Genomic DNA, 22,976 nt, shown 5'->3' on the forward strand with positions numbered 1-22,976 from the left:
AGGGCCTACCAGTTAGTTAAACTTTAGAATAAAGCAAACTAGAATCGATCCTGTCAAGCTGTTATTTCTGTTTTTTTTGTTTGTAGAAGCTTTCAGTGTCTGTAAGAGGTATCAGTCATCACTCAGAGAGCTGTGACTTCTTTATATTCTCATAGGAGTACTGGCAGTATGACTAGCTGCCAGTTCTTTGAATCAAAGTCATAGTGTTAAAATTAGCCGTACTGAGAAAAAAAGTCCCGTCAGGATGCAAACGTAATCCACTCCTCAGTGAAACTCATCAATCCACTGTTGCTTCATTTTTTCCACTTCTGTCAACTTTGCAGAACTGAAAACTCAGTTTTAGCTAATCTGACGCAGGCCTGTTACAGGTCAAAGCTGAAGTATATAGATGTACTGTTAAGTGGAATCTGAATGTAGAAATATGCATTTATGTTTTAGCATTTTCATTTCCAAACAATCAACAAAGTCCTGGTGAAATTTAAAGGCTGCTCAGTTTTGCCTCCAGCGTGTGTGTTTTCTCCCCTCTGTGTGTTTGTGTGCATATTTCTTATTTAAAAGTTTCAGGAGGACAGGTTAAGAGGAGGCAGACGGGTAAAACTGTAAAATGCAAATCTTCATGTCAGAGCTTGACTCAGATATGTGGAAGCAGTCAGATAATCAAAACAAACCAGAAGAGGAACAGGCAGAGGGCGAAGTCCAGAAATGACTTGGCTCTGTCCAAAACTAGACATCTTTAAGGTTTTTAAGCTACTTTAAAGCATTTTTTCTCTGTTGGCAATTTGTAACCTCATGAATGAACATCAGAGATTAGCTCGAGTTATAAGGAGAAGCTTTCACTGAGCCTGAATAAAAATCAGTGGAAAAGCTAGAAAACAAAACATGGGCATTTTTCTTCTTCTTCTGGTCACTGGAGGCTGACAAACAAACTAGTGAAGCTAAGCTAACTAAAGTATGACTCCAACCATTCCCACGGTTTTTGCCACCTTTACTTTCATTTCTTCTTTACCAACGGGAAACTAAAACAATGAATGCTCTGATTTGATTCATTATACTGTTTAATGTGTTGTGAATTTAAACAGAAACACGTATATGTAAAAAAAACAAAAAAAACAACCACACATCCATGTGGCAAATCAAACTTTAAAAGCAGTTATACAAACTCACAAACACACAGAAAAATATTAACAAGATGAAGCACAAACCTCCGCTAATGCAGCTCAGTCTCTGAGCAGTGTTTACTTTTAGGGAATAGTATTGTATTTTATACACATACACTATGTAGGAGCAGGTAATGGACAAGGTATTGATTTGTAAATAACTGGATGTGAACAACTTCAGCCTATTATATAATATTATGCTACAGTATATTTCTAACTAACTAACAAGTCATTGTCTTTCTCATTTTTAAAGATGTAACAAACTTTGGATTCAACTTGATGTAAAATATAAATCAGGTTTGATATCATTTGTGACATGATATTTGATTGTAAACTATAATGTCATATTTAAGATCTCCACTATCATTTTTATAAATGTTGCCAATATTAACAAAGGCACTAAATTTTAACCACAGTTTTAAAGATAAAAGACATTTTATGAAAGTTTAACCTTATTTGACCTCAAAGAAGCCGTCAGAGGTCCAAAGGAATTGTCAGGGCCTGGATCTGTGACCCAGTGTTTTGAGTTTATTTTGTATTTTTGTTTTTCTTTTGTTAGATTGCATCAATGTTAAGTTCTTGTGTTATTTAGTTAGGGTTTATTGAGTGATTTATTCTAGTATGTTTTTATCCATGTCTCCGTATTCATGAGTCTTTCCTGTCTTCGATGTAAGTCTGTCTTGGTTATGCTTTCGTCTCCCTTATCTGTTCCCGTGTGTCTCTCCCTGTGTTCTCAAGCTTGTGTTGTCATGTCCACGTTTCATTATGTTTCACAAACACTGTGTAGGAGCAGGACCGGAGTGGACTGCAGACAAATTTCCATGACTCCACTCCACAAGATTTCATAATTTTTTTCAAAATGTTCTTTTTACCAACAGAATAACATCCAATGCTACCAAAAACATAACTTCCTTGTCTGAGGTATTTACTGAAAAAGCCCTGTAACATTACAGACTTTCAGTGACTCTACTTCAAACTATGGTTATCTGATAACCACAGTTTAATAGATCTGGAGAAAGGAGATGTTGGGCAGATGTTACACTCCTTAATTCTGTGGGTATAGTATTCTAGGAATGTACTCAGTAAGATTCAGGATTCAAGAAGTTTATTGTCATATACACCACAAAACACAAGTGGCCGTGCAGAGCAATGAAATTCTTACTTTGCGAGTTCCCTTCACTCAACTAAATAAACAACTAACTAACTAAAATAAGGAATAAACTTAACTAAAGTAAGAGAAATGTATTTTAAAGCCAGTTTAATTATTTTTCCCAGTTTAATTAGCCCCAGTTCACACAATAATGACGTGAATTTGAGTTTTTAATCTCATGTTTTCAGATCCTGCTTATGGATTCTTTCTACTGATGTAGATGTGATCCAACTTGTCTGGTAGTTTATGTGAGACTGAGGCTGATTCTGTTGTTATAATTCTGATTCTTGTGATTCTTCCATCATTTAAACACTTTGAGTTAATTATTCAATTATCCAATATTATCCAGTAGCAATATTTACTGATTAAAATCTCACATTCATTCATTGATTCTAAAAATCTAATAATAATCCAGTGTCTCTGATATGTGGATTATGAACTGCATCTATTTAGCTGTTCCCTCGCTTACCCACATTTCAGTTACTACACATTACAAAAACACAAGACTGAATTCACATCCCTAAAATCTGTGATCGCACTGAGAATACCACCGCATGCCTTTACACTACAAATGGCACCAGCGTGTCTGGCACTGTCCCAGCACAGAGAAGCAGAGAGATAAGGTCTAACCAGAAAGCTCACAGAGTCCAGTTTAACTTTATCTGGAAGTTTTGTCTGAAGCTCCAGTCAAACAGAATATAAACTCCTTCACCATTAGATGTTTAACAGTCCTCGTTCTCTCTTCCCTTCACTGCCCTGATTGGTCTCTTTGAGGCTTTCCAAGTCTTCATGCACAGAAGCACCTCCCCTGTCACTTTAGTCCCGAAAAACCTTTTACTTCCTGACTCACTAACAAACTTACATCATCCTGCTTGATTCTCCTACTTGTAACATTTTGAATCACCATTGTTGCCAGGGTTGCTGGAAAGCTGCGCTCACAGTCACAGGAAGTCCAGACTGGAATGTGCCAAGTGTCCTCAGATCATGAGGTGATGACAGCAGTGGTCTCTTTTAAGTATATAGTTGATCTCATTTGACATTTAAATCCAGTATTTAGTTATGTTGGAAGTGATTAATGAAAAGTTAAAGTGGTTTAGTTTCTTTGTATTCAGATCATTTCTTAGTGTTTGCTTGTTTTTCCTTTTGACCTCTGTTTGTTAGGTCACTTTTTGCCACTTCAGTTTTGTTTGTAGGTTTTGTTGAAGCTGTTGGTTTGTTGTGTTTTGCTGTCTTTATTTAGCCTAAGTTTACTTCCATTAATGGCTCAGAACTATGATTTTCTTTTTCTAAAACTATTTTTGATTCTTTTTTGATGATCAAATAAAATCCACGTGTTTCACAACCATCTAACCAATGTTCAGTTCATGTCCACTCTATTTAAATAACGCATTTTACATACAATAGCAAACATCATGAAGATAAATCTAAAATGAAGCTAAGTAACTGGAATCTGGGATGGCAGCCTTACAACAGCAAACTCCAGCATTAGCCAGCATTTTCTGCATTGAGAGCTTCTGTGTTACTACTTTAAGTTCATTTGTCTACTTCTAGTTAAATTTTTTTGCTTGAGTAACATATTACATGCCTTAGTGTCTGTAGCACAAACATTTTACAGATTCATATCAGTGCTTTTACTTGGATTAATATTAAAAAAAGATGTTTGGTGTGAATAACAAATTGTAGCTCATACTATACCAACAGCATGACTTGAAAACTTTTTATAAATGACTAACACCTTCAGAATTTCCTCATTTAATGTTGCCATGGTTTCAGTGGTTGGCTCACAACCAACATTTTTGTATCTGCCTCAAAAAATGAAAACCAAAGCATTAAAATGAGTCCAAAAAGCAAAGGGAGGCAAGATTTTAGTAAACACAGAAGCATGTTGGGAATGTAAACTGTCTTTACACTCCTTAAGGCTCAGCACGATTACCAGTGACCCCCAAGTCAAAAGCCTTTTCACTAACACTTGTTCATTTTTACTGTTACATATAAAAATATTATAGGAGCTATAAAGAGAATAGTATACTTTAGACAATGTCACTGATATTGTGATTTTTTTTTAATTGGAGAATGGATAAATGCATTTGTTTGATCTAGTCTGTGTGACAAATCAGTTCGTTTGGGGAGATTTAAACTTTACAACACTGTGTTTTTATGATTATGAAACTTTCGTCCCTGACTCAAATGAATGACATGAACGAATGACAAGTTTTCTTCAGATGGCTTGGTCTCTCTGTTTCACTCGTGTGGCTCTGCTGCTGCACTTCCAGATGTTCTGATATGTAGTCGTGCCTCTTATGACTTCAAGCTGGAGTAAGGGGGAGCGAGAATAAACAGACTAAAAATAACTAAGGAGGAGTGACTAAACAAGGTTGTAGATCATTTCTGAAGTGTGAAGGAATGAAACAGATAGGAAGACAGGCTAAAGGGCTTTTAATGCTTCAGTCTTAGCAGTTGAGAGCTGGTCCTGTGCACGACTTTGTCCTGGAGGAAGGCTTCACAGGAAAGAGATAAGGGAAATCTGCTTCACTGAAATAACTAGGCCTCAGCATTTGTGTGTGCAGACCAGCAGGAAGGGACATAAAGTATATTTGCTGAAGTTTTTGAGTTTATTGAAATATTTCTAATTTATACATTTAAAAGCAAAACAAAAGAAGAGAAGAAGCTGCCCTGGAATGTAGACACTATCAGCAAGGATGGTTTCAGCAAGGTAACGCAGGCCATCTGGGCCGCAGGATTTGTCAACTTTTCAGTTTCCTGATTTACATGTTGTCTTATCTTACTTTGCAGAGTGTGCTGAACTTTAAGCCTTTATCAAAGGAGGAAACTGGGGAGGAAAAGGTGGGGAACCACAAGAACTTTCTGAGGAAGTATGGGAAAGAAATCAAACTCTTTGGTAAGTGAGCTGGTTGTGTTTGTTGTGTTTCCCCCTATACTCCCACACAATGTTCTGCCTCACTACTTCCCTTATCTCGCTCTCTTCCACTGCTCTCCTCCTCCACCCGGTGGAAAATACGTGTCATTCGGAGTCTACAAATACATTTTTACTCATTGTCCCAGAGGTTTCAAAGACACTAAATTTATCATGGGCTCTGGACAGTCCTGTAGCTACAAGTTGTTAAATGTGTTGTAACGTGCAGTTTCTACTCTAAGAAACACTGAATGAGTGAGCTTCTTTACAGTGACAAAAAAGGGGATGGTTTACTGGTCTGGCCCACTTAAGATCACAGAGAGCCGGATGTGACCTGCTCTAAACCGACACAGCTTTTACTTGCAGTTTACTAACAGGATATAACCAATAAAATTTTTTTTTTTTTTTTTTTTTGTGTCCCGTTTGGATCTTTAGCAGAGGTGGGACCAAGTCATTGTTTTGCAAGTCTCAAGTAAGTCTCAAGTCTTTATCCTCAAGTCTCAAGTCAAGTCTCAAGTAATGTCAGGCAAGTCAGAGTCGAGTCTCAAGTCACTGGTGTAAAAGTCCGAGTCAAGTCACAAGTCTTAAACTTTGAATTTCAAGTCCTTTCGAGTCTTTAAAAAAAAAAAAAAGAAAAAATAATGTTGCAGTTATGCTAAATGTAAATATTAGACCATGTAATTTTAAAATCTGTGTTTTTCTCAACACATGACAAAACAGTGAACTTAGAAAATATACACAAATTGTGAAATTGCACCTCTTTAAAATGCAGCTCAATTAAACCTAGCTCCAAGAATAATTTTCACCGACAGTTCTGAGATAAGCTGCATGTTATTCTTGGATGCGGTTGTAGGACCGGCTTTAAAATCGCATGACAAAAATATCATACACATTAAAAAAAACTGTATCACCAACGTAGCCTGGACAACATTTGCTAGTTAGATGAAGTCAGCTATCTCATCTTAGCATATTTATATGCATATTTATAATCATACGGTTCTTGGAGTGAGTGCATACACTCATGAAGTTTAGTAACTTCAGGTCACTGCAACAAGCCCAGGTACAGTTTACCGACGGATGGGTACAGGACCTTGAAATGCACCGTGTAGAAAGTAAAGACCATCGTACGTATCATAAGTTTACCAGTCTCACAAATTGTCGTCATAAATACACATTCCTTAACCGTTTATTAATAGGACCTTTGAGCTCAACGGTAATTAATTAGTAGTGGAAATAATTTCTGGTAGCATCACAGAAATGTAGCCGTGACAATAATATTGTATGCTGTAATCGTACTGGGCAATTAGTGATACAAAAAACCTGTTTTATCCTGTGAATAAAAGTATATGTTTTTGTCAATGTACCATAATAACAGAAGCGAAACGCAATATTGTGTCAGGACAATTCACTATTTATGCACAATAAATAAAGGAGCATAGCGCGACAATTTCTGTTCAGCGCCAGACTTGCTTGTAACCTATATCACCAATTATGTTAAGAAAAATGACGTATTAACTACTAAAAAACACTGACCTTCGTGTAAATGCTTGGAGCAGACTAACCTGTGAGCTGGAGTGTTCTGGGACGTTATATTTGATCTTTGAATGATCCAGGCCATCCGTCGTGTCTTTGTTACTTCGGAAACATGGCTCGAACAATTTCTCTTCAACGACGTAATCCGATAACAACCGATCTCTTTACCCGTCGGCTTCCCGTGGCTGTCATGCGACCGGCTATTGCAGTTAATAATACAACGGCTTCTTGACATTTTTGTGTTTCTTTTTATCGCTGTATAACTGATTTCAATTGAAAGCCTGCGTGCGCTAGTACCGCTTGCCACGAGTTCCCAGAATCCTTTGCGGTTCTACCCGTGAATGACGTCACATTTTCAATCTCTATATAATATGCATGTTAAATTTTATATTTGGGGTAAAATATCAAGTCTTTTCAAGTAAACCGGTTCAAGTCCAATTCAAGTCCCAAGTCATTGGTGTAAAAGTCCAAGTCAAGTCACAAGTCTTAGAACATTTTTTCAAGTCAAGTCTAAAGTCATAAAATTAATGACTCGAGTCTGACTCGAGTCCAAGTCATTAATGAAGACTCCTTTATTTTTAGAAACTCCCACCATGCTGTCAGAGAGAAGCTGATGTTGATACTTTTAAAGCATTCATGTCTTTTGATGTTTGAGCTAATAAATAGTAGGTCTGAAATCTCTAGATCCTTGCATAGTGCCTGTTCAACATCTAGCCAGGGCTCATCTAAGAAGGTATGTTTTGACCATTCTGAGATGAACTGAAGCCTGTTGGCTAAGAAGTATTGGTGAAAATTAGGCAGATCTAATCCTCCTCTATCCTTGGTTCTTTGTAGCGTTTTTAAGCTGATACGCGGGGGTTTATCTTTCCAAAGGAATTTGGAAATATATGAATCCAGAGATCTGAACCAATCTTGTGATGGTTTGTTAGGGATAATCAAAAATAAGTAATTTATTTTTGGCAAGATCATCATTTTTATAGTGGCGACCCTTCCCATGAGTGATATGGGTAAAGATTTCCATCTAGTCAGATCGCCTTCTACTTTCTTTAGAAGTGGGATGTGGTTTAATTTAGTTAAGTCTGAAAGCTTAGGAGAAACATTAATACCTAAATATTTAATATTTCCGGATTGCAGTGGGGCAGGAGCAGTTAATGGGGAGAACTGTAGATTTTGACCAGTTAATTGAATAATCTGAAACTCTTGAAAACCAGTTTATTAGAGTAATTACCTCAGAGAGGTTGGTTTGTGTGTTTTGCAGAAAAAGCAACACATCATCCGCATAGAGACTGATTTTATGTTCTATGTTCTTACATTTTATGCCCTTAATTGTTGTAGCCTGTCTAAATGCTGCTGCTAGAGGTTCGATAAAAATTGCAAAAAGTGAAGGGGAGAGTGGGCATCCCTGTCTGGTGCCCCTCAGGAGACAGAAGCTGGAGGATGTCTGGTCATTTGTTCTGATACGAGCTGTTGGGGAATTGTATAATATTCTTATCCAGTTTATGAAAGAGTTTCCAAAACCAAATTTGTGTAAAGTTGCGAATAAAAATTTCCAGTTAACTCTGTCAAATGCTTTCTCTGCATCTAGAGATAATATTATGGTTTCGATGTTTTTATTGTATGAGTAGTCTATTAAATTAAGTAATCTACGAGTGTTTGTTGAGGAGTGCCGACCTTTTATGAAACCAGTTTGGTCAGGATGAATTAAGAGGGGGGTCATTTTCTCTAATCTCTTTGAGAGAGCTTTGCAGATTATTTTAAGGTCTACATTTAAAAGAGAAATTGGACGATAGCTTGAGGGAAATAAAGGGTCTTTGCCTGGTTTTAGCAGGAGACTAATGTTGGCAGAATTCATATTTGGTGGTAGTCTGCCATTTTCCTCGATTTCCTGCAACATTCCGTGGAATACTGGTGCCAGAATTGTCCAGAATTCTTTGTAGAATTCTGCAGGGAAGCCGTCTGGACCTGGAGCCTTATTATTGGGCATACTTATCAGGGCTTCCTGGAGTTCACTTGGCGTCAGTGGCGAATCCAGTTCCATTGCTTGACTGTCTAGTAATTTTGGAAGAGTTACGTTGTCAAGAAACAGATCAATTTCATTTTTAGATGGGTTTATTTGTGGTGAGTATAAAGTTTCATAGAAATCCCTAAAAATGTTGTTTATTCTTCCAGGGTCATATATTGTGTTCCCCGATAAATCTTTAGCAGCACATATAGTTGTTTTTTCTTTATTTATTTTTAACTGGTTAGCTAGAAATCGACCTGATTTGTTACTGTGTTCAAAATTCTGCAAGAGAAGTCTTTGTATAAGGAATTGTGTTTTTTTATTAATAGTTTCATTTAATTCTAATTTTGTCTTGCGTATTTTGTTCAATGTTTCCTGATCTTGGTCGCACGCGTAGGCTTCTTCTAGTGATTTGATGGTTTTTTCTAATTCCTGAATATTTTTGTTTTCTTCTTTCTTTTTGTGTGATGAGAAAGAAATTATTTTAGCTCTCATCACAGCTTTCCCTGCTTCCCATAGAACAGAAGCAGATATTCCGGGAGTGTCATTAAAGTCTAAATATGAAGTCCATTCTTTTTTAAAATATTTAATAAAGTCTTCATCTTTAAGCAATGATGCATTAAATCTCCAGTTTTTACTTGGCGTAGTATTATTCTTGTGCATTAGTGTTAAAGATACAGGAGCATGATCGCTGACAGCTATAGGATGAATCTCAGTGTCTGAAATGTCACACAGCAGTGAGCTGCTGACCAGAAAATAATCCAGACGAGAGTAAGAGTGATGAACATGCGAGAAAAAAGTATATTCCTTACTGTTGGGGTGAAGGGAGCGCCATGCATCGCGAAGGCCAAAGTCGCTCATATACTGTTTGATTATATTTGTGGATTGACAATTGCGCTGAGTTCCTGTTGTGTTGAGCCTATCCATGTCTTCATTTAGTCATTTAGGTTGAGGTCACCGCCAAGAATGAGTGTGCAATCGAGGTGTTCAGAGAGTGTACTAAAAAATCCGTGGAAGAATGAGGGTTCATCAACATTTGGACCATATATACTTTCAATACATAGTTTTTTGTTCAATATTGATAGATTAATAATTAGAAATCTACCCTCTGGATCTATAACTGTATCGAGTACTGTAAAATTAACATTTTTATGTATTAAAATTGCTACTCCCCGTTGTCTAGAATTATAACAGGCTGCAAACACGTTAGGAAACTCAGGTGTTTGAAGTTAGTTTAAACCTGTGACAGGTCTGTGAGTTTCTTGTAATAAAACAACATCTGCCTGTAGTTTTTTAAGCTGGTTAAATATCTTTAACCTCTTTCCTCTTTCCAATTAAATTTTTTTAAGTGTGGATTTCCTGTTTGTAAAATTATGCTTGGAGTGACATTAACAGGACCACACCCAGTAAAATATATCCTGAAGGGACTTCCACTCGCTCAGATTTCCTGCTGATTAAATGCCTTCAGCTTTTGTGTGCCAGAGTTCTTCTGAAACTAAACAAACTGGGGAGGGGTCATGGAGAAGGAGGGTGTTGGGTCTGTGTTTCCACAAGCCCCGCTAATTCTAGAGAATTTCTTTCATCATAGTTAAAACAATGTACAAATGGTAAACATAAAAATGACAATCATTTAACAATTCACTCTAACAGAGGGAGTATGTTTTTAACTGCGTCACATAGAAACGGATAAAGAGTAAAATTTAGTGTGTCCACACACTTTCTTAAAAAGATTCCCCTTTTCCTATCTTAGAAGCTCTCGATTTTTACGACTTATCTTATCAGCCCATATTAATGTTAATAATTATTATTGTTGTCACAGACTTAATGGAGTTCCCCTTAAAATGGGTTGTGTAAGCAGTCAAATATTTCTAAAAAAGGGATGAGTTGAGTACCAAGAACAGCAGTGATTTCGCAACTGGAGCCAGTATTTCAGTAACTGAAAGCAAAGGACTTACAAAGTGTTTGCTTTGTAAGTCCTTATACACACTGTTATACACAGTATACACTGTTACTGTAGTGGGTATTCATAATAAACATGGACAAAGTTTCAAACAATGAAGTTAGCATAGGAAAAAAGCTCAGGCTTTACGCTGCTCTGAACATTTTTCATACTCTTGCTCCTGATGTCACTGCCAGCGGATATCCCAATACTGTTTATTAAGAGCACAATAGTGGCTGTGAGTAGAGATGGCACGATACCACTTTTTTATGTCCGATACCGATACCGATATCATAAATTTGGATATCTGCCGATACCGATATGAATCCGATATAGTGTTTTTTAATCAACAAAACTGTTTTTTAAAATATCTTGCTGCATTTTGCAAGTCTGCAAGTTCATACTCAAGTTTAAAACAACAACTACACTAAAGCTATTCTGTTATACCTGTATACAAAAAAAATATTTCATAGTTCAGCAATACTGATCAATCTAATAAACTTAGACCTACACCATCCTCCCTATTCTGGTATTTTAAAGAGTACTTAGCGTAAATATTAAGCAACCTAACTAATAGGGTTCCAACTCCCAGCAACAACAAAAATAAATAAATAAAAAATAGGGAACCACCCCTCACGCTCCACCTCATGATGCTTAATCAACGTAATCAACCTTAATTTGATGCAGTGTGAAAAAAAATGCACAGAAATCAATTATTTTTCAAGAAATATTAAATAGATTCAACATCTTTCTTCAACAAAATTGCAGACTGCACAGATGGTACCTTCCCAAAGGAAAATGTACTATAGCTTACTAGGGTATATATATTAGACTTAATAGTTACTATATACAGTAATTGACTTCTATTCATTTTACATCAAATTAAAACTTTGGGTGTCAGATAATTATTTATTAAAAGCTAGACATTTTAAATGAGAATAAGAAAGAAAAGTATGTCTTTGTGCCCCCTTTTCCCAGTTAATGCCCTATCGGCCCCCCTGGCTAAACTTTGCTAGATCCGCCCCTTCACAGTTACCAGCCGTCAGCTACGTGGAAAAAGATCCTGGTGTAGAAAGTAATATTAAATAAATTGTAACAACAGCTTATCAAGCTTAAACGTGCTGCTGTTGTTCAGCCGCTGGTTTCCTCTTTCTGGTGCAAAGTGGACCAAAAACAAACAAGAGACAGACTCGCGACAGAAAAGCCGATCAGCTGATTTAAGCAGTTTCACGATTGAAGTAGCAGCAGGAGAGCGAGAGGCAGTCGCTTGTTAAGCTTAACGCAGGAATGCTTTACAAACATTCAGAGATGGACTTACACACTTGCTTTACTTCTCTCGGGGATAACTTTGTCGGAGATGAAATGCCAGGTTGCTAGCGAAGCTCCAAATGCTATCCAGACCACCGACAGGTCCCGCATGCCACAGCTGCTCTATCACGTGATGCATACTGCTCCGACGTTCTGAGGTGAGTTACGGCGTGTTGCAAGTTTTGTGAGGTGCTTTCGTGATATTTAATGGATCGGATTAGATTTTTTATTTTTCTCCGATATCCGATCCAGTAATTTAGGTCAGTATCGGACTGATACCGATACGTAATATCGGATCGGTCCATCTCTAGCTGTGAGCAGAAGAAATAACCAGCTGCTATGTTTATGAGAGCAGCTATTCAAAAGGAAGCTGGCTAAAATAAAGGGGAAAGAGCATTTTAATGGTGGTGACAGTGGGTGAGAAGAATTTTCCTGAGAACTGACAAAGCAATGAAAAGAAGTCCAAGATCTCATTTTGTAAGATCTAAAAATATTGAAGCTGATCTCTATTTCCATTCTTTTTTCAATCATATAACTTCTGGAGATGTGCTTGTGCTCAGCATAATGCTCAATACGATGGCGTCTTCCAGGGATGCTGCGGCGCTGGGATGACAGTCAGCAGTATCTGTCAGACCACCCGCACCTGGTGTGCGAAGAGACTGCTAATTACCTTGCTGTCATCTGTATCGAGTATGAGATAGATGAGGTGAGTGCAGTGAGGAGCGTGTGAGTGCGTGTTGAGGTTGAAATTCAGGCAGGTAGAGCCTTCAAAACTCTCAATATGCTTGCAGAAACACGCCCTGATGGAGCAGGTGGCCCACCAAGCCATCGTCATGCAGTTCATCTTGGATTTGGCTCGGACGCTGAAAGTTGACCCAAGAGGTTGCTTCAGACAGTTCTTCTCAAAGATCAAGGTATGCTACTTAAACATGCCTTACTGTGCAGTCGCTATGCTCAAGAGAATTCAGTCATTGTCATATGTGTGCATGTCCATGTCAGACTCTAGATAAGTCGTACCAAGATGCATTTGAGCATGAGCTGGAGATGCTAAAGGAGCGGGTCCGCAGTTCTGCACAGACTCGTATGGAGAATGCTGTGAAAGAGTTGGAGGAGGAGGAAATACAGAAGAGACTGGGCCCAGGTTGTTTGGACCCTGTAGAGGTCTATGAATCGCTACCAAAGGTAGGCCATACATGCAGACACACTCTGGAGAGAGTTTTGGAACAGCAGTTTTTCATGCAAACTTCCCGCCCCCAGTCTCTTTCCTTGCTCTCTGTTTTCGTATCCCAGAGTTTGTAGCACACTCTCTTTGTTTTTCAGAATAATTCATGGGGCGTGTTTAGAAAGTCAAAGGTTCCTACACACACTGTAAGCTTCTGCAACATTTTATGCAATCGCACACTGCAGCTAAACACCTCACTGTCTTGTTGTTAAATTGCCTCAACTTTTAAACATTGTTAAAGTGTCCTAACTGTACACAGTAGCTCAGACGCTTTGTTTTGGTATACCAGGTGAAGCTAAAAGCCCAGAAAAGTCAAAACTACAAATTAGCTCAGAGAAGCTGTAATTATCCAGTGAGGAGTGGCTAGGAAGTGGAAGAAGAAATAACAGGCTTTTGAAGGATGGACGATGCAGTCTTCTTAAACGTAGATATATTTAGAGAATATAGCTTCTCCTTAACTATTTAAAATTTAACACATTCACACAACAAAGACGAGCTCCTCCTCCTTCATGCTACACTTGACACATGCTAACCCTTGTAGTCATAAAGTAAAGGCCTAATTATCCATGCAGTTTATGTTTTTTATAGATAATTACAGTCCTGTTGTTGGAATATTCTTCTCTTACTCGTTTTGTTTTTTGTTCTTTTTAAATCAAACAGACTTCAGCATTAAACCTAACCTTGATAAGTGATTCTACTTTGAACTCACACAACATTATATAATGTTATTCGGGGGGACTTAGTTGGTAATCTTAACTTGCATGTATTGTTCCGGCGTTCTCATTGGATGGATTGTTTATGCACCTTTACTTTAGCTTCACTGACGTTGTGTTTCACAGCCAAGGTTTCTTTTCAAAGACTGAAAGGTCATTAAAAGTCCCTCTCATCTCATGCCATAAAAAAGAAAAGCCTTGTTACTTTGATAATCGTGTAGTTTGTGCAAGTGATCGTGTTGCCATTTGGATAATCAGGTGAGTCGGTAGAATAAAGGTCAGCAGAGTGGACTCCACCTGTCAGACGTGTGTGCAGTGCAAGGTAAACACTAGCAGGTTTACATATGTGCTTCAAATAAGTTATGCTAACGTTTCCTTCTGTTCAAGAAAGCAAGTTCATATTAATATAAAAGGAGAAGAGTGATGAATTTATTGTCTCATAGGAGGTAAAGAGGAGCTTTCATGAGAAGAACATTCAGATGCTGCAAGAAGCTATGAGCAAGCTGGACCCTGAGGTGTGTGTGTGTCTCTGCCTAAAATAATTTATAGTCATTAAAAGCGGCCTGATCAGAAAGTTTCTGTGTTTGTTCTTGCTGTCTCAAACTGTTGTCACCATGTTTTTTCTGTCTATAGGAAGGAAAATACCACCTGAAGAGGTGTATTGACTCTGGATTGTGGGTCCCTGATTCCAGAGGGGATGAGGATGGGGAGGAAGATGGGGACCAGGAAGAGGATTAATAATACTTTATTATAAACCTAGTCAGTGTACCGACTGTGTGTTGTTATATAAGTGTTGTTTCTGGCTGCTTAGTTTTTAAATGTCTCCATGTTAAACTAAATCTAGTCAATTAACTGCATATACATATACTGTGAAATGTGCATTGTATATTTTTTAATAAAGGAGTATTTGAAGGTTAGTTTTAAAGAAGTATTTTTATGAATCAGTTCTTATTATTGTTACTGACAGCATTGACAGATTTATCCCTGCTGTTAATCATCTTTAAAAAGCCAGTTCTCTCAAACATGTTAATACAATCTATGTTTTGAAACTCTATAGTTACTCAGGATGTACTTTTAGTTTCACAGTTGTAGCTGGGTCACGTTTCTCTGCAGCTTATAAAAACACTCTTCTCTCTCAGTATGAACGCTTCATGTCACCGTCCATGTCAGGCGTAAAGAGCAGTTTTTTCTGCTTGGTTGTGTCTGTTGTCCCACTGTGGTCAACAGCGCCACCTAAAGTCGTATTTGGGGAAAGATGGCCGAGGCGGTGTGGTCGACAGCTTTTTTGTGATTGTTGAATCTTAAGTTCATTAAAGATGTAACTGTTAAATAATATATCAACAGAGAATGAGCTGGACACATGCATATAATCTTTATTATTTAGTTAACTTGAAATAAAGTTAATTCATTAATAGATGTGTCGATTGTTGCATTATTTTGATTTATTTATTTATTTTTATTCTTGCGAAACTTCATTAAATTTTTTTATGTTTTGGCAACATAGCTTTGATAAACTGTCGTGCCAGTGAAGCACCATTGGACTGGATTAAATTTGAATTTAAATATCAAGCTAAAGGCACAAGTTAAATGAATAAAGCAAAAAGAAAGATCCTGTACAAACACACATTTTATAGATTTATTCCAGTGACTGAAAAGGAAGTTACACTATATGTTACTCAAGCTCAACAAGTATTGAGTTTAGGTCATAAAAAAGTGTGCTGCTTTGAATTTAAAGAAAGACGTTTAACAGTGAGCAGGCTTATTATGCACTGATGACATCATATGAAATTTTAATACAGATAAATTTAAGTTTAGGGCTTTATAGTTCTTGAGAACATCAGCAGCCATCTGTGCTAACTCAGTGACATGAATCCAACATCTTTGTTTTTAATCCTCTTTCTCCATCTTTACTTCACACAGTCTATCGCAGCTTGTGTAATACCCTTCATAGCATGACAGAGGGCACTTTGATGCTTCACTGTTATCCCACACCCCACCCAAAGTGACATCAGATGGACACACTGAAACAAGAAAAATAGAAAAAAATCACTTTAAAAATAAAGAAAAGTTTACTAGAACGTGTTTAAGCTGGTGTAAGTTTATCTTGCTACTACTATGATTTTTCCAGTTTACAGTGACGGACACAAGACACAATATTTTATGCATATATGCTTGTTTTTATGACAGTGTATCATTGGTATGATGCACCTTATACCATAATACACCATATTATAAGTAAGTTGAGCCAAATATGCTGGCTCTTATCCAGCTATGTTTGAAACAATTCAGATTGAGCGCCTGAAAATCTGTGGAAACATTATCAGTTTATTGCTGCTTTTTGTGGGCTTTTGTGGTTAGGTGCGGACATTTCAGACTAAAACTGGCAACTGTTTTTATTTATGATCACAAAGCTGAACACAACATTGCCGCTTTGGACATATATTAAGTAAACAGTTTGCTTGATCAACGATTTGATGTTTTAGTCATTAAAATGTTGAATAAAGTCTCCAGCCCATTCAGATCATTTTCTCTTTTTTGACAAACTGACATTTCAGCTCGGGTTTTGCTGCTTGTGTCTACTCTGGAGTTTCTTATGCTGTATTTGTCCCTGGAAGTCTCTCTTACAATAAACTGAGCTTAACTACTGTCCATTTATTTTTCTCTAAGTGCTCTCTCTCTCTCTCTCTCTCTCTCTCTCGCTCCCTGCCACTTGCATAATGAATTGCTGGGCCGCTCTCTCTCTCTCTCTCTCTCTCTCTCTCTCTCGCTCCCTGCCACTTGCATAATGAATTGCTGGGCCGCTCTCTCTCTCTCTCTCTCCTTCATAATTAATTGGTGGGTTTGATTTAGCATTCTAAATCAATTTTTTCGAGGCAAAGCGTCTTTGCGCTGTCACTTTTGCAAATAGGGAACAATCAGTGCAGGTCCTGGGGAGGAATCAAATCTAGATAATGCCTATAAAAGCTGATGGGAGAATAACAGAACAGCAAGGCAGCGTCATGGAAAAAAAAATGTTTGTGTGTGTGTGTGTGTGTGTGTGTGTGTGTGTGTGTGTGTGTGTGTGTGTGTGTGTGTGTGCGTGGACAATTTCTATTATTATTTGGCTGTAATGCTAACAAATCAGATCCTCTCTCAATGACAAAAGGCAGCACAGGTTTAGTATCTGCTCAAGCTATTCTATTCACAGTTTCTGTGAGTATCAGTGTCTGTCTGAAAAACTAAAACACTGGCTCAGTGTTTCTCCTTCCTGCTTCTCACGTGTGAATTTGCTGCCTTAATTTGTCCTAGAACAAAAGGCATTGAATACCATGCATTGTGATGACCCCTGGAAACCTACCTACCTATCTATCTATCTATCTATCTATCTATCTATCTATCTATCTATCTATCTATCTATCTATCTATCTATCTATCTATCTATCTATCTATCTATCTATCTATCTATCTATCTATCTATCTATCTATCTATCTATCTATAAGACGTTTATTGCCATATATGCTGTAAAACACAGTGGTTATGTGGGCTCCTTTCACACCAATACATAACTTAAATAAACAAAAATAGAAAAATAATATGCACAAGAAAAATTAAATAAACAAAGCAAGTACTGTGCAGAAGGGTAGAGTGTATTCAGACTATAAAGTGTGATTGCTTATGCATACTATAACAATCTTATGATATAATATTGTACCTTACAATATAAAGCGGCTGTTTGTTGGCTGGTGCTTTATAAATAAACCTTGGTTGAAAATTAAATAAATACAAAAGATACAGAAACAGTGTATTGAGAACTGTGCTGCATGCCCTTGAATGGCTGTAAAAATAGCAAAGAGGCGTGGGAGGAAAAAAGGAGAAATGAATGCTTATTGTGATCTGTGGGTTGTTGTTTTTTTTAATATGAGTGGTTTGTTCCAATAAAAATGTGCCCTGTGTCGTGGGTGTGTGTGATGGAGAGCGATGAAACTGACTATTGAAACAGAGGATCAGTGTGTGGCTGCTAATAAGATGGAAAAAATAGAAATAGACAGGAGTACCGATGGAGAGAGGAGGAGGAGAGGAGCGGAGAGTGTTGTATGGGATTAATGGACATACTGTGCGTCTGTGCAGGAGGAGGGAGAGGAGGGAAGATGGGCTTCTCCGTGGAGGCTGTGGCGGTGGTGGGAGGGGGGGTGGCTGGGGGAGACCACTGAGGCAGGGGAGAGGGAGAGGAGAGAAAGGGAGGGAGGGGAGCTGGTAAAGCTACGGATATTCATGAAAACAGCAAGTGTGTGTGTGTTTTTTTCTTTCCCCCTCTAGCCGTGGCGATACACCGCTATGTCTACAGAAAAACAGAGGGAGCAGGGGAGAGAAGGAGAAGGCGACAAGTGAAAGCAAGAGGAGGCGCAGCCCATCTTGCTGTTGATCTTCAGGCGATCAAGGTGAGTGTGATTTTTTTTTTCCTACATCCTCCAGTCTGTGTGTGCCAGTGTATGTGGACATGTGTGTGTATGTGTGTGTGACACATACCTCATGCAGTGTGTGCAAACAGTCATGACAGCAGGGGCATTCCTCATATGTGAATGTTTTCAGCATGTGCGCGCTCGCTTTATATATGTATTTGGGTGTTTTGTGAGAGAACAGCAGGCTGGTGGTTGAGCTGCATATTGATGCATAGTTGCTTGGTTTTATAAGCTGCTTTATCTGTAGTGGAGGTGGTATTGGTTTGCAGCTATTGCGTGTGTGTGTAAAGGCTCAAATGCCTTGATTGTCTGTGCATATATATGTCACTGTGTCACTATGCATTTGATGATTTCTCCTCTTTTGTTTTGGGTATGTTTTTCTTTCATTTTGTTTTGTTTTTTTACCCGTGTGAATCTGTGTGGACGCTGCTGTGTGGAAGACCCATCGCTGAGAGGGTGTGTTCATGGTGACCCTTGATGAAAGTCTTCTCCAGCAGCTCTCTATGTGTGTACCAGCTCCATCAGAAACACTCTGATATGCTGAATCTGTCCCATCCAATAGAATTAGGTCAGTTTGGACTGCTCAGAGTAATTATATAACATCAGAGAGCTTTTTGGTGTTGCAGTATCTGCTCAGAATTAGCCACACTGTAGGTACGGCTCCAGCAAGGCCAATCAAAACACGTTGTCCTCGCTCTGAGTTATTTACCAGTCAACCAGCCATGTCTTGAGAGTTTTGTTTGGAGGCTTTTTTTTTTCATATATGAAATTTGTATCATGGAAAACCACTCACATCTTCTGTAGTACTGTATACATGAGGACAAGTTTTTCCAATTTTATGATACATCAAATGAATTCACTGAAATAAGACAGGAAAGAGTATTTCTGTTTTGTTCTTGTTTTTTAAAGTCTGTACATACTAACACTTAATTTCTGTTTTCTCACAGGAAGATTTTTTCCAGGATTGACTCTGGCAGATCAAACCAGGATGTTTGGACTTCTCAGACGAGGTCATGCTTGACACGTCTTCCTAAGCAGGATTTGGATCCAGACCATGACCAGTCATATTGTGGATGATTGACCTGAGAAAGGAGAGGACCAAATTTCTCTGTAATCTCTTTGGAGTTTGGATTCTTAATTGTTGGGAAATTGCCTTCATGTGGAATCAGGTTAACAACTGGGGAACATCATGCAGACAACTCTCAGAGCTGGATAGACGTTTTAGAGAAAGGGGTTTCCTTTGGCAACAGCATCATGAACCCTGACTGAGATGTTCATTGGCTCATCTGGCCAAAGCAAGACAACATGGAGTGACTTTTTTTCTTTCTTCTGCCTTTGACTTTGGAAAACAGACAGATCCAAACAAAGGTCAGCGGCCTCGGTCTGAACCTGCAGCCTTTGAGGGCTGCGTAAATGCTCCTTTACTGTTCTCCACCACGCTTTACTTCAACCACCTGAAGACTGAGGTGCAGAGGGAGCGCGAGTGAGGCGGTTGGCTGGCCGAATCCGCTCCAATGGGGGCCGGTTGTGACCCGGTCTGACCCCGGTTTGACCTTGCAGTGACCTCTGACCTCTCCGGTCCTGGCTCTCCACCTGCTCTGCTGCCTGGGTTCCGGAACGCTCCGCCCTGGGGCCCAGAACGAGCCAATCAGAATGAAGAAGAGCCGCAGCGTGCTGTCGGTGACTGGAGAAGAGGTGAGGAGGAAGATCTGAACAATCAGGGAAAACCTGCTAACCTTGTCACAGTCACAGAGACCGTAGATCCCAGGCCTAGTAGCAGACTGTCTCACTGAACTCTGTGTGTGTGTGTGTGTGTGTGTGTGTGTGTGTGTGTGTGTGTGTGTGTGTGTGTGTGTGTGTGTGTGTGTGTGTGTGCATGTGTGTGTGTGCGTGTGTGTGTGCAACTTGAATGCCTACCGTCACATAAACGCCCCATGACTTTCACACATCCAAGCTCTCTTTGTTCCCGCACACACTCAGAAGTCCGAGTGGACAGTTTGCATCCTCCAGCCTACACTCACCCAGCAGGAGCCACTCAGTCCCAGTCCTCTATGTAAATGAGCCGCAGCTAAGTGAGTGCTCTATGTAAATGAGTGATTTCCGTTTAAAGGTGAAGTCCTGGCCAAAGGACATAACAGCATGCATTAATCGGGAGCTCTTTTATTGATTATACATTTTGTTATGCGTCCATGTGTGTGTGTGTGTGTCCGTGCGTGCATGCGTGCGTGCATGCGTGCGTGCGTGTGTGGATGCGAGCATCTCCCCACATCTGGGTCTGGATGACATCAAACACAGCATGGAAGCAACACGGCACTGTTGCCTAGCAACTGCTACCATTCCCCCAGTGTTTTGTTGCTACGGTACTGCAGTGCAGATCAGCCTCTAAGAGCTCAGTCTGTAGAGGCCCTATCCCAGACACACATGCACAGTCACACACACTTACATCAATAATTTATAGTCTGTGTTTCTGTACAAGTTTCTTTGCTCGTCATTGTTTGAATATGGCAAAACAACACAGCCTGGGACATGAGCCAAAACAGCAACTGCGTTCTTCCATTTTTGCTACTGAATGTGTTGGGTTTTTTTAATCATTACACACGCAACGCAGTGTTTTTGTGAAAGACACAATATGTTCTCTTTTAATCCTCTGAAGATGCACCTTCTTGTTCCATATCCCCATTTCCCTTACCTGCCTCCCTTCTGTCTCTCAGGGAAATGACACAGATATAACAGGTGCTGGGGAGAAGGCGGAGTCATCTCGCTACAGCCGATCGTATACGTCCGGGTCCACGCTGGGGGCTGAGTTACGCAGAGGGAGGAGCAGAAGACTCTCGCCAAGTCTCCAGGTATGGGAAGATGGAATGAGCATGTTAAAGTGGCAATCTGAATGGTTCCAGTCCCGTTGATTTGGTAACACCTGAAGTCACTGTTGATAGCAACAAACACTTTAGCACAACAGGTCACTGAATTATAAGGACCACCTTGGTGAGCCACCAAGATCTGTCCCTTTTTCTTCTGTTACTTCAAGCAATACTTCAAACTTATCTGAAGTTGAATAATGCAGGAAATTACCCTTTTTAGACATATAGACTGTAGTTAATAGATGAAAGCAGCTACCGTGAGTTCATCCACTGATTGTGGGCACCTGTTTTGAACCCTAGAAGGCTATAGCGATCCTGGTTTTATGAAGCCAAATTGTATCAGAGGACAGAGGTAATGATTGCAAGCTTAGCTGAATCTGTGCGAGAATTCTATAACAGCAAAGATGGTGGTCAAACTATAATTTCCAGGGAGGAAAAGCTTTCTACAACTCTAGTTTGGAGCAAATACACCAAACCGTTTACGTCTCTTTTAATCAGATGTGACTGGTGTTCCTGTACGAGCAGTTCTCATGTCCCGCTGATCAATGAAAACTGCCCCAAAAAGTTCCTACACCAATTCACAATGCTGATGAGAGACACCTGCTAATTAGTGCTAAGTAACATACAAATAAAATAAAAGATTGCTGGACTGTGATAAAATGGGCTGCTGTGCAGATTATTAACCACACAGCAGTTTGTATAATTTGACACATAATTGCATTAAAATGTTTCTAAAGGCACCAAGTGCACAAACATGGTCAAAGGGTTCAGTTCAGCAATAAATATCATGCAAAACAAATACATATGCTACGCTTTGTCTGCTCCGTGTTTTCTATAGGAAATTATTTATAGGTTTATCACTTAGCGAGAAGTTAAAATGTTAGTGTATTTACAGCTTTCTCCTGCTGCCAAGGAAACAATAGGAAAAACTCAAAACAAAATTTTTTTTGATAGCACTTCATGCCAAAATATTTTTACCTGCTGACAAATAGATTTTGAAAATGTGGACTAGATGGGCAAATTTTGACCTCTCACACTGAAAATCACCAAAAGTATTTACAGCTAAAAAATCATTCATTCATTTCACCCTAATCCTAAAATTTTAATCACACCCTCGTGTGCACCTGATTGTGAGATATGTGTGAGAATAAAAAGCACAGCCTTCCCGCTGCTCTAAATCTACCCTTGCCTCTGTATGATGTCAGTGACACTGACTGGTCATCTCATCAGCTAGGTGTACTAGCTTTAAGCACATAAGCTCCACCCACCTATTGTTAAAACCTTGGTTAGGCAAGCTATATCTCCCAAACAGTGGCGTGTCCAGCGGGGTGGCCTGGGGGGGCACAGGCCACCCCCCCAACCAGACTGGCCACCCCAGGTGCCACCCCAAAGGCAAAACAATAAAATTCAATCAAATATCAAATGTCCGATTATGTTTTCACGGTGAAGCTCAGATATCCAAGTGTAAGTGAATGCAGCATCGGCTTCTGCGCTATGTGCATCACGTTAGCAAAGGTAGGAGAGCCAAGCACGAAAGATGGCACTGCAGGAAACAATTTTTCGGTGAAAGAAAATGACAGAATAAATGTCCCGGTAAGTAATATTAAGTTTGTTGAGTTTAGTAAACTTCGGTGAAATTAGAATACCAAAGAAAAAATAACACTTAAAGAATTATTGCTGCCATCAAATATTTCAGACAGTATGCTACTGAGGGGAGCTAACATAAGAGTTATGAGT

General features: G+C 39.0%; 2 protein-coding genes across 5 annotated transcripts in view; both read left to right on the forward strand.

Moving 5' to 3' along the window:
* Positions 1–3,291: 3,291 nt before the first annotated feature.
* LOC113023443 (hsp90 co-chaperone Cdc37-like) lies at positions 3,292–15,352 on the forward strand. Its single transcript, XM_026169438.1, has 8 exons — positions 3,292–3,296; positions 4,954–5,020; positions 5,101–5,206; positions 12,594–12,709; positions 12,795–12,917; positions 13,003–13,185; positions 14,382–14,453; positions 14,572–15,352. Exons 1-8 carry the CDS (start codon positions 3,292–3,294, stop codon positions 14,674–14,676), a joined length of 777 nt encoding a protein of 258 aa, XP_026025223.1. The 3' UTR covers positions 14,677–15,352.
* Positions 5,149–22,976, forward strand: part of LOC113024511 (cAMP-specific 3',5'-cyclic phosphodiesterase 4C-like) — a 35,232-nt gene continuing 17,404 nt past the window's right edge. The window contains exons 1-4 of one of the 4 annotated variants that reach the window (XM_026171656.1): positions 5,149–5,206; positions 18,236–18,357; positions 19,326–20,073; positions 21,090–21,224. In XM_026171656.1, the coding sequence (XP_026027441.1) occupies positions 20,032–20,073; positions 21,090–21,224 (177 nt within the window). In that variant the 5' untranslated portion in view covers positions 5,149–5,206; positions 18,236–18,357; positions 19,326–20,031. Of the gene's footprint in view, positions 5,207–18,168; positions 18,358–18,818; positions 18,884–19,325; positions 20,074–21,089; positions 21,225–22,976 lie in introns of those variants that run through there. The other 3 variants (XM_026171657.1, XM_026171655.1, XM_026171658.1) reach the window with 3 other exon arrangements.

This window comes from Astatotilapia calliptera, chromosome 6, assembly GCF_900246225.1.
Source record: "Astatotilapia calliptera chromosome 6, fAstCal1.2, whole genome shotgun sequence".
Taxonomy (NCBI): Eukaryota; Metazoa; Chordata; class Actinopteri; order Cichliformes; family Cichlidae; genus Astatotilapia; species Astatotilapia calliptera.

What these genes read in the sequence shown, in the direction of transcription:
- LOC113023443 (XM_026169438.1), top strand. An exon ending in GCAAGGATGGTTTCAGCAAG is followed by an intron (nt 5,021 to 5,100) that starts GTAACGCAGGCC and finishes CTTACTTTGCAG; the next exon opens with AGTGTGCTGAACTTTAAGCC. An exon ending in TCGAGTATGAGATAGATGAG is followed by an intron (nt 12,710 to 12,794) that starts GTGAGTGCAGTG and finishes ATATGCTTGCAG; the next exon opens with AAACACGCCCTGATGGAGCA.